Below are 12,073 nucleotides of genomic sequence, written 5' to 3'. Positions count from 1 at the left end.
CAGGTAATTCTGAATATCCTTTTCAAATAAACTTTCACTTAGTGATGGCTGTGCTGATGTCTTGACAAGAAATACCTTAATATCCGAGGTATTTATATCAAGTTACTAATCAAGTATGTTGAAATCCAAAGTAATTTTTAAAATACATTCCCTTTATTCCCACAAAAATGAATTTTTAAAATTTAAAATAGAAAAATAAAATGGCCAACTAACAGCAAATGAGGTAGAGTCCAAAGTTAGGTTTGGTGACCAATTTTACCTTTGGAGTGGCATTCTTCAAAACAATTTTATTACCACTTAAAAAAAAACTTGGCATTTACTGGCCTTAATTAAAAAATTATTTGTATCAGGGAAACTTTCCTCATCAGAATTCTTTCTCATTGCTATATATCTACCCGTCAGAGGTAATCTCAATGTAGAACCATCAGTAATGACGAAGGCAGAGGAGGGACAGAAATTGGCATGGAAAGCCACTATCTGACTTAGACTGAGCACTCTGAGAGGAAAGGGCTGGCTATACCATCTCCCGTACTAAATTTGTATACTACCAACCTCCAACAAATGTGCCTTTGTTGAAAACAGGTGAGTCGATCCAGCAACAATACTTTGTATGGTGTAGGAACCCAGATGGAACCTGAAGAAACAAATACAAGAGCAGAAGAAGCAAAACGATGAGGCCGCTGTTGGCAGCTCAGTTCTGAGGGTAAGGGATGTGCTTTACTGTAAGCCCCGTGCCATCGGCGGAGCAGAGTCCTACTGCTGGGCTCTGCAGCTCCGAAGATCACAGGTCCCCCACACACTTTCTGCCAATGGGAAGGAAAGGTGGCAGAAAAAGACAGGGGTACCCAGATAAATTATTAATCCATTTGATTTTTTCAAATATCACATCCAATATCCAGAAAGGTAATTATTGCTTTAAAAGAAAAAACCTACATGTACTATCTACCTGGGTGTGAGTTCTTAACTGACCCCTTGGCAATGAAGAGACATTCTGCACACATAACAAACAGCTACTCTGAAATGGCCTGTGGCCACGCTAAACTAAGTATTCTGGACTCAAGCATGGTTAGGCTTGATTATTACTCAAATGGAACACCACTGTTATGTGGTTCACTTTACGGAATTATATTTACAAATATGAAGTGTTCTGGCTGTTTCAGTTAAATGCCACCAAAGCATTTTCCCCCTCACAGCAAATCATAACTCCTGTGAACCAATACAACACTAAGAACATTTTTCTTTCTTTTTTTTTTTTTAATTTATTTTATTTATTCACTTTAGAGAGGAGAGAGAGAGGGAGAGAGAGAGACAGAAGAGAGAGACAGGGGGTGAGGAGCTGGAAGCATCAACTCCCATATGTGCCTTGACCAGGCAAGCCCAGGGTTTCGAACCGGCGACCTCAGCATTTCCAGGTCGACGCTTTATCCACTGCGCCACCACAGGTCAGTAAGAACATTTTTCAAATGCAGAGACTGAAAATACTAAACGCTAGTAATTCTCTGAGAAACTTACTTCTGTACCAGCTTATTCCAGTTCTCTTTGACAAAATCCCATGCCAGTAAGTGTCCAGGAAATCGTCGGCCCACTGTTCTAATGATAAATGACAGCTTCTGTGTTCGAATGGTATCTCCACTTAGGCCAGTTTTCATTAACCTGAAAAGCAAAGCAGATTTAGCTTCCAAAATAATTATTCATGATGAAGTGATGACTGAATTTTCATTAGTACTGGTCTCCTAATTAAAACTCTAGCAATTCAAAGAATGTAAATTTCAGATTAGTCTAAGATTGATAAATTGAAAACTTGTTTTTTTAAATGAAGAAAGAACTCACCAATGAGATAAGAAGTTTAATATAGTATGACATAATAATAAATAGTTCTTGATGTAGTAAGGACACTTGAGGAATATATTCTAATAGGATTTATAGTTCTGGAGACTGATTTTTTTATTGTTGTTAAAAATCTTATTTGATTTGAGTAGGGAGGTATAGTAGTAATACTCTTAAAAATGGGCTGTTTAAGTGATGTGAAAATGACGATACATTTCAGAATATTCTTGATATTAATAGTTATTATTTATTGATACTTCATATATACTAGATAATGTTCCAAATTATTGACATGACAACATTTGCAATAGGTAATTATTACTTATCTCTATTTTATAGTTTAAGAAACTGAGGTTATATAATTGCCCCAGCTACACTACTGGGAAATACTAAAGCCTGGCATTTGAACATAAGCAGCTCTCATCTACTGTGCTATAAAACGTGTAGAGTAAGAAAACACACATCTCCAAGAGAATGCAGCAATATTTTTAATAGAAAGGAAAACACAAGAGCTCATCAAGATGTGATGGGTTCAATAAATTAGGATACAGCCATACTGTGGAATACGATGCAACCATAAAAATAAAATGGCTCTGGCCAGCGGCTCAGTGGATAGAATGTCAGCCGATGTATGGATATCCTGGTTCAATTCCTGGTTAGAGCACACAGGAGAAATGACCACCTGCTTTTCCCACCCTTTCCGCCTTCTCTCTCCTTCCCCTCCCACAGATAGTGACTTGATTAGTTTGAGCATGGCCCCAGGCACTGAGGATAGCTCGGTTGATTCAAGCATCGGCCCCAGACAGGGGTTGCTGGGTGGATCCTGTTCAGGGCACATGTGGGGGTCTGTCTCACTATCTCCCCTCCTCGCATCTTAAAAAACAACAACAACAACAAAAATGAAGTAAACTTTATGAACTGACAGGGAAAATCTCAAAGACTGACCACTGAAAGGGCCATCACAAAACACTGGGTATAGTATAAACCAATGTTGATATATATGGGCAAAAGTAGGTTTACAGTTGTTGGTATGGAAAAGACATGCAAGTTATGATTATTACAGTAGCTTTGTAACTGTATTTTATGTACTCATAACTGTAAACCTACTTTTGCCCACCACTGTATACTGACCAGGACTGACACTGTTAGCAGAAAGAATAAGAATGGAAGTAAAGGATCAGATGAGAAATACTTTCACATTTTATTCCATCTTTTTAAAAAGATTTTTACTTATTTATTTTAGAGACAGAGAGAGAGAGGAGGTGGGGAGAAGCAGGAAGCATCAACTCCCACATGTGCCTTGACCGGGCAAGCCCAGGGTTTCTAACCGGCGACCTCAGTGTTCCAGGTTGACGTTTTATCCACTGCGCCACCATAGGTCAGGCCTATTCCATTTCTTAGGTACCATTTAAATACTTCATGATGGGAGTTTATTAGTGTGTTACCAGTTTAAAACAAAATTACTACTAATTTTAAACAAAAACTTAATTTCCTTGGGTCAGAGGCTGACTAGTACTTTAAAGAAATAATTATCTACGGTGTATCCTTGGCAGTAGTGCTGAGGACATCTCTGGGACACTACTAGGATTTATCTGAGCAAAATGATACAAGAGAAGCAATGCCGCCTGAGCGCCTTCCTGGGCCCTCCTCGTGAAGACTATCCCAGCACCTCTGTATTTGCCTCGGCCCTGCCCTGACTGTTCCCGTCACGGGCCTGCTCACTGCCCTTCCTTCCCCATATGAAACTCCCTTCCCAGGTCTTCATCAGCTGAATATCGAAAAGAAAATGTCTGGCAAATCCACATGAAGGTATACCCTGTAAGCTTTTACATGGTACTTGTTTCTGAAGTGACTGCACGTTCAAATTGACAGCCTGGACAGAGCAATGCCTTGACCACAGGAACGGAGCACTGTCTGTGGAGTTCAAGACAGCATGCCACGGGGATAGAGAAGTGCGTAAGCAGGAAGCAGGAGGGGGGTGTGATTCTTGGCTCCTCCCAGTCTCTTCTGGGCAAAAAACCTTTGCTTATCTGCCCGGTTCCTGATAAGGACCAGCACGTGCGGGCTCCCCGCTGACCCGTCAGGGCCAGCCGGTGAGTGACGGAGGGAAGGGCACTCCCAGAGAAAATGAGCCCTGCTCTTGGAGCGCGATGCTTTTATGCTTTTGGTTTTTATACACATATCCCTTGGGTGGTTTCATACCAGTAAAGTTTCCGTACATCCTCTGAGCTGGCAAGAGCTTCAAGTATTTTATTCTTCTCTGCCTCAGAGCCTATAGAGATGTACTTGCTTAAGAGGAACGACCAGCCTTTCTCAGTTCTTGCTCCAACTTTGAACACAGCAGTCATGACATCAGTGGGTAGGCTGTAAGAGAAGTGGTCAAACATGAGAACAAGAAAAAGTCCTGAATACAAAAGTAAAGAAATGACTAGTGGTGGTGATGTTTTGGGGGTCAGAGCAGATAGTACAGTAGACAAGCCTTTACTGTACAACTAATAAGGAGGAAAATAGTAATGTAGTGGCTGCTACATTCCTATTGTGGGGCTGTAAGGAATTATCAACTCAATTTAACATAATAATTATCTGCTGAGCATCCACAAAATAGCAGGCAGGCACCTGGCTGGAGGATGCAGAGGGGATGAAAGAGAGTCTCTGCTCAAGGACCTCTGAGGCTATCGCAAAGTACAGAGCAATCAACACACATTACCACATACAGTGTGTTAAGTTTCAGGGTAGAAACATGGAAAAAGGGGTCAGAAGAAGTGAAGAAGCACAGTGTCCTCAAAAAGTTAAAAATAGAACTACCATATGATTCAGCAATTCCTACTTCTAGGTATATATCTGAAATAACTGAAAGAAGAATTTCAAAGAGATATTTGTACCCTGATGTTCATAGCAGCATTATTCATAAGAGCTGAAAGGCAGAAACAACCCAAATGTCTATCAATGGATGAATGAATAAGCGAAATGTAGTATATACATACAATGGGTTGATTATTCAGCCTTAAAAAGGAAGAAAATTCTGACACATCTGACATGGATAAACCTTGATGATATTATGTTAAGTGAAACAAGCCAGTCACAGAAAGACAAATACTGTATGATTTCACATATATGAGGTACTTAGAACAGTAAAAATAGAAAAATACAAAGTAGAATGGTGGTTTCCAGGGGCTGAGGAGAGGGGGAGGTGGGAATTGTTTGGGTTAAATTTCAGTTTTGCAAAATAAAGTTCTGGAGGTTTGTTGCACCACAATGTGAATATACTTAATACTAAACTGTACACTTAAAAACTGTTAAGATAGTAGATTTTATGTTATATGTATTTTACTACAATCTAAAAAAAACAATCTTATTTGAGAACATAAGTGCATAGAGTTTGTATACATTAACACTCCGTTTTTTAACATCTATGACCCAGGACGAGAAGCTCCTGGCTTTAGTAAATGATGTGAAGTGAAGAAGAGGAAGACAGCGCATTTGAAGAAGCACTCATCACCTCTGAGTTCCATTGGATGCCATCCACTCATCAAACAGCTTCATGGCTTCAGCGCTGCAGTTCTCTAGGTCATGGGTGCAAGCAAAGTCTAGCAAGACTGACCGTAGCTCTCGAGTAGATGGGGTGCCGTCATCAGTCCAAGTTTGTTGTTGAATTTGGCTTTGAAGCAATTTAAATACCCTGATCTAGAGAGACAAAATGGATTATAATGGAATAATGATAATTAGGACAACCAGAAAAGTCAGCACAACTAGATCGCTTTTCTCCAACATTTACCTGAGGAAAAAAAAGGAAGGAGGGACATAGATATTCCTCACTAAATATCAACTGCCCACATACAGCTGCACGAACCATTCAATAACAAAGTTTATATATAAGGCTGCTGTAGCCAGCAGGGACTTTTAATGACATCACACAGAAAGAATTAATGACTTCTGTGCAGTAGGGAACCTTTTCTCTGTGTGTACTCAGCTACAAGATCTTTTCCTGCCCCAAAGTGTGACTGCTAGGAGGAAGTGGGAACTTCCTGACCTCCTGACTTCAGAATCCATAAATCCAGACAGCAATGAGAGAAAAATATAGTTCTTTACTCATGAGTAGATGTTAAAATGTCTCTGAACCCAATATTAAAGAAATATTTAAAATATCAACTAGTTTGATGCTGTAACAAATTAATTTAGCAAGAAAATGAGGACTGCAGGAAAGTATGGTTGTTTACAGCTATTCCTCCTCCCCACCTTTTTATTTAAAAAATCGTGAACCTACAGGAAAGTAATAATAATATACAATGAACACCCCTATGCTAGAGCCACTGCTTTTTCACACTCTTACATTTGCTTAGTTTCTATTATGTGTGTATAACACACACACATACACATAAGTTTTTATGCTTTTAGTGGAACCATATGAAAATAAGTTACAGATAGATTGATATTTCATTTATAAATACTTTAACATGCAACTCCCAGGAATAAGGCTATTCTTCTATATAACCATAATACCTTATCACACTTAAAGAAATGAACAGTTATTTAGTAATATTCGCTATTCAGTCCACTGTTACAGTTACTTCTGAATGTCATTCTTAAATGTATACTTATGGTATTAAGAAATCAATAAATCTCTTATTTCTCTTCATTTCTCCCCCCGACACTCCTAGGATATGGAAGTATGCCCAGGTTACAAGCTGTGGTGCAGGGAGAGGGGTGAAGGCACATGGAAGTTTAAAAAAATTATCATATGAAATATGCACTTATGAATGCCACTAAAAGGAACAAATATTTTAACATAAAGATGCTTACAGGTATTTTCATGGCTATAAATAAGGAGAATCAAAATGAGAAAATTTACAGCATGCCCTGCCTACAGGGTTCTCAGCACAGGCCTTTCTTCCCACTGGTGCTTCTTTTTTTTTTTTTTTTTTGGATTTTTCTGAAGCTGGAAATGGGGAGAGACAGTCAGACAGACTCCCGCATGCGCCCTACCGGGATCCACCCGGCACGCCCACCAGGGGCAACGCTCTGCCCACCAGGGGGTAATGCTCTGCCCCTCCGGGGGTCACTCTGCCACAACCAGAGCCACTCTAGCACCTGGGGCAGAGGCCAAGGAGCCATCCCCAGCGCCCGGGCCATCTTTGCTCCAATGGAGCCTTGGCTGCGGGAGGGGAAGAGAAAGACAGAGAGGAAGGGGGGGGGTGGAGAAGCAAATGGGCGCTTCTCCTGTGTGCCCTGGCCGGGAATCGAACCCGGGTCCCCCACACGCCAGGCCGACGCTCTACCGCTGAGCCAACCAGCCAGGGCCCCACTGGTGCTTCTTTACAGCACCAGCCTCATTGTGTCTCACCACAAGTAGCCAAGTACCACAGAGGACCGCATACAGAACTCTCCCGCCAGATACCAGCTCAAGTTCTTCACAACGCATTACAATCTTACAGAGGACCACTGTTAATGCCTAAAATGCATCCTAGTTGAAGACTTTTAAACTGTAAGGCCACTTTCTCAGAAGCCCTTCTCTGAATAAATCTCTCTGAAGTGACTGAGAATGGAAAAAGGAATCTGTGCAAGGAGGCCTCCGACATCTGTGATCCCATGTCAACGCGTTTTTGTTTGTTTGCTTCCAAAGCGACCAAGCAGAGAATGGGCACCTTGTGGAATGTGTGAGTCAGCGTGGAAGTCAGTGGGAGGGTGTGAAGTGGAAAACTATTTGCCATGCTGACTGATAACACAAGGAACATGAAAGCAAGGCAGGAGAGCCTGTTGGGTACACAGGACTGCTGTCTTCACCAGCCTGACCTTCTCCAGCGCATCATGATAACACACCATCCCAAATGATGGAAGCATAAAAGAATTTAAAAGCTACTCATAACTGTGGAACAGAAACAAAGGAGGAAGAAGAGAAAAAGTCACATGTTTGAAATTTTATTTTAAAAAGTTCAGTTGAGAAAAATGGCAATGCTCCCTGGGCTTTAATTAAAACATAACGAAGCCAGTACAAAGAAAACGGCACCTGCAAACACTGGAGGAACCAGACACTGGAAGACACTAAGGCTGATTTCTGAGCAGTGACTCCGTCAGGTTATAGCATCACCAAAGTGGAATAGCAAGTGCTTCAAATTACCTTTGTCTTTTACAAATAAAATTAAACCTGTTTCTCCATGGTTCTAAATTAATTTGAAGTTTAAACTCATTAAACAATAAAATCCCAGCCTCTCATTTCATAAAATGAAAACGGCAAGTGAGTAGAGGAAATCTAGATGCTCACCATAATTCAAGGAGTTAGATCTTTAGAGTGTTTTCCTACTGTGACATGCACAGGGTTAGACAAGCTGCAAACGTTGGAGATGCAATAAAATGCAATAACATGATCATAAAATGATTTAAAAAACAAAACAGGGAAAGATGCTGGCACTTACATTATGTATTATATTTTTATTTACTACTTTAATTTTACACTGATATGCCCAGGGAGTTCTTTCTGGGTCAACCGAGCTTCATAAAAATGAAGTGTCAGCTTTTATTGCAAAAAGTTTATCCCACCAATCCCCCATATGTAAAAGAATGACAGACTTATAAGTGATGGAACAAGGATACACCTGGGATCAGATGTTAACATCATGTGTGAACAAGCTGACACATTCAAATGTGCCTCCAGATTCTACTCACAACACCACAGCATACATTACAAAATGTGATATACAGGTCTGTGTTACATCTATACGTGCAGCCTACACAACAAAATGACCATTAAATGTACACACTGCTCTGGTGACAATGACATCAAGAATCAGACACCAGTCTTAATCACAAATGCTATTTGAGATTGAATTCGGGGACTCAGAAATGCCTGCCATTCCAATCTTCAACTACAGTGGGCAACTTCACACTTTGCGAGTTTCAATGCTACCAGAATGCCCTAAAAGTAGAACAAGAATTTTAAAGAGACAGTATCTCCCTCTTGATGAACTGAAGCTAAGCTGAGTTTTAACTAATAAACAAGTGACAAAGATCTCCAGTAGTAAAAGGGACTATGGTCTTCCAAACACATACTAAGCCTCCTGTACTTGCCTTCTAACCACCAGTCCCCTGGACCTCACCCTGAAGTATGTTCTTAATAAAAACATGCCTGCCCAGCAAACTGGAAATCATCTGGAATGAAGATGCAGAGTTACTTGAGTGCCATAGTAGGAAAATATTTAAAAGGTTTAACTCCTTGAGTTGTGTTTTGCATCTACATTCTAAGGGCAGGGATAGCTTTAGGTAAATGATTAAGTGCTCCCTCACACTGGACCTAAACTGAGTTTATGGAGACAAAGAGTGGCTTTTGTCATCATGAAATTTACCTGCTGGGCAGCTTCAAAGGAGACAGCTATTCTGCCTCCTCTTAGGGTATGTTCAGTAGCAACTCTTCTTTAACACTGAAAAGTGAGTGATATATACTAATATTGCCAACTATACTGGGTTGAATAGTATCCTCCCAAAATTCATGTCTGACTGGAACCTGTGAATGTGACCTTATTTGGGAATAGGATTTTTGCAGATGTAAACAAGTTAAGATGAGGTCATACTGGGTTATGGTGAGCCCAAAGTCAATGACTGGTGTCCTTATAAGAAGAGGAAATTCAGACAAAGAAACACAGGAAGACCGCCATGTGAAGACAGAGGCGGGGATTGTAGAACGCAGCTGCAAACTAAGGAACCTTGAGGACTGCTAATAACCCCCTGCCACCAAGAGACACACGGAATAGTTTCTCCCTCAGAAGAAACCAAGCCTACCTTGGTAACCCTTGATGGAAGGCTCCCAGAACCATGAGAGAATCAAGTTCTGTTGTTTTAAGACACCAAGTTTAAAGAAAACTAGATAGAAGGTGATGGAGGACAATCTGACTTTGGGTGATGGGTATGCAACATAACTGTTTAATTTTTTTGTATTTATTTATTTTATTATTCAAATTTTATATTTTTATTGAATCCAGAGAGAGGAAGAGGGTAAGAGGGAGACAGAAGCATCGATCTCTTTCTGTATGTGCCTCAGGCAAGGACTGAACCAGCCACCTCTGCATTGCAAGACAATGCTTTAGCCAAGTGAGCCATCCAGCCAGGACGCAACATAACTGAATGACAAGATAACCTGGACATGTTTTCTTTGAATATATGTACCCTGATTTATTAATGTCACCCCATTAAAATTAATAAAAATTTATTTATTTAAAAAAAAGACACCAAGATTATAATTATTTAGTACAGCAGCCCTAGACATCTAATATACTACCCCAAATAGTGTTCATTTGATATAACACTAATAACCCCTAAAGTAATTATGGAAATTCTATAATAAAAAATATGTATACAATGAAGTATACTGGTATTGGATCAATTAGATACTCATATTGAAAAATATATATGTTAGTCTACCTCACACCATATATAAAAGTCAATTTCAGATGGATCATAAATCTAAGTATAAAAGGTAAAATAAGTTTTCAGAAGAGAGCACAGAAGATTATCTTGGGTTAGTCATATTTTATACCTTAAAATTAAGAATTTATGCTTATTTAAAAAATCATTAAGACAGTGAAAAGGCAAGACAGAGTAGAAGAATATCTGCAAATACACATGATCAAGAAAAAACTCATCAATAGAATACATAAAGAAGTCTTAGAAATCAATAAGGAAAGGCAGACACTCCTTTAGAAAAACAAATGAAAAACCTGGGTACAAAAAAAATCATCCAATGGTCAATAAACATATCAAAAGGAATTCACCTTCACTTGCGGAAAATGCAAATTAAAGTCAAAATTGCAATACCACAATGCACCCATCCAAATGGCTAAAATTAGTTTATTACTAATAGTAAGTGTTGGCAAAAATAGAGAGCCAAGATAAAACTTGAATCCTTATACACTCTTGATGGAGTGTTAAATTGGAATAACTGAAAAATGACATGGTAGTACAGCATTAACCAGGCATATGTTATGACTCAGTAATCCTACTTCCAGACACATACCCCATAGAAATTCAGCAAAGGAATGCATAAGAATATCCACAGTAGCCTGACCAGGTAGTGGCACAGTGAATAGAATGTCGGACTGGGATGTGGAGGACCCAGGTTCGAGACACCAAGGTCACCAGCTTGAGCATGGGCTCATCTGGTTTGAACAAAGCTCACTAGCTTGAGCCCAAGGTAGCTGGCTTGAGCAAGGGGTCACTCGGTCTGCTGTAGCCCCATGGTCAAGGCACATATGAGAAAGCAATCAATGAACAACTAAGGTGCACAATGAAGAATTGATACTTCTCATCTCTCTCCATTCCTGTCTGTCTGACCCTATCTATCTCTCTCTTTGTCTCTGTAAAAAAAAAAAAAGAATGTTCACAGCAACACCATTTACTATAGCTCCCAACTCCAGACAACTTGAATATTCATCTTTGTCTAGTAGCTGAATTGGCTAACAAATGGACAATTTCTTTAATATATGAACTGTAGAAATTCTGTGCTAGATTCTAAGTTTGCCCTAAAGAGACCAATAAGTTATTTGCATACTTCTTGAAAATGCACATCAATACTATAAAAAAATACTGTTACTAATATTTTGGATATAAAAGAAATTTCACACAGTAAGTTGACAACTCCGTTTTCAAGTACAGATATTGATCGACTTACGACCTATGCAACTTACGACCATTCGACTTTATGACCACAATTGCTAGCCACGACTGCTCTGTGTCTGGCAGCGCAAGCGTTGCCCAGCTGGGTGTACAACAGTGCAGACCAGTTTCCGGCAGCACTACCATCTCTGCGTGTACCATTTCAACTGTTATCCCAGACTCGGTACAGCAATTTGTGTTTTGTGTCTTGGATATTTTTCATCAAACCCCTCCCAAGATGTCTACCAAGAGGAAATTGTCTTTGTCTACGCCTCAGCCTGCCAAGAATGAAAGAAAGGCCATTGATCTTGACACAAAAATGAGCGTGGGCTCATCCAACTTGAGCGTAGGTTCACCAGCTTGAGTGCAGGGGCGCTGGCTTGAGCATGGGATCATAGACACGACCCCATGGTCGCTGGTTTGAGCCCAAGGTCACTGGCTTGAGCAAGGGGCCACTCGCTCTGCTGTAACCCTTGGTCAAGGCACATATGAGAAAGCAATCAATGAACAAGTACGAAGGAGGAAAGAAAGTGAATGTGATCACACGTTTGTGAAAAAACTAACTCCGGTAATCCCAACTGCTGCCTCAGATGACAACATCAACGAT

General features: G+C 40.0%; 1 protein-coding gene across 4 annotated transcripts in view; it reads right to left on the bottom strand.

The window, feature by feature from the left end:
• The window catches only part of LNPEP (leucyl and cystinyl aminopeptidase), a 95,092-nt gene that overhangs the window by 8,487 nt on the left and 74,532 nt on the right, over positions 1-12,073 (bottom strand). For all 4 annotated transcript variants that reach the window (XM_066273880.1, XM_066273881.1, XM_066273884.1 and 1 more), the window contains exons 14-17: positions 5,327-5,511; positions 4,030-4,191; positions 1,513-1,653; positions 553-634 (exon numbers count right to left, since the gene is read on the bottom strand). In XM_066273880.1, the coding sequence (XP_066129977.1) occupies positions 553-634; positions 1,513-1,653; positions 4,030-4,191; positions 5,327-5,511 (570 nt within the window). The remainder of the gene's footprint in view (positions 1-552; positions 635-1,512; positions 1,654-4,029; positions 4,192-5,326; positions 5,512-12,073) is intronic.

This window comes from Saccopteryx bilineata, chromosome 4 (genome assembly GCF_036850765.1).
Source record: "Saccopteryx bilineata isolate mSacBil1 chromosome 4, mSacBil1_pri_phased_curated, whole genome shotgun sequence".
In the NCBI taxonomy this organism is placed as follows: domain Eukaryota; kingdom Metazoa; phylum Chordata; class Mammalia; order Chiroptera; family Emballonuridae; genus Saccopteryx; species Saccopteryx bilineata.
The sequence above is the reverse complement of the archived record's forward strand: the minus strand, read 5'-3'. Positions and strand labels throughout refer to the sequence as shown.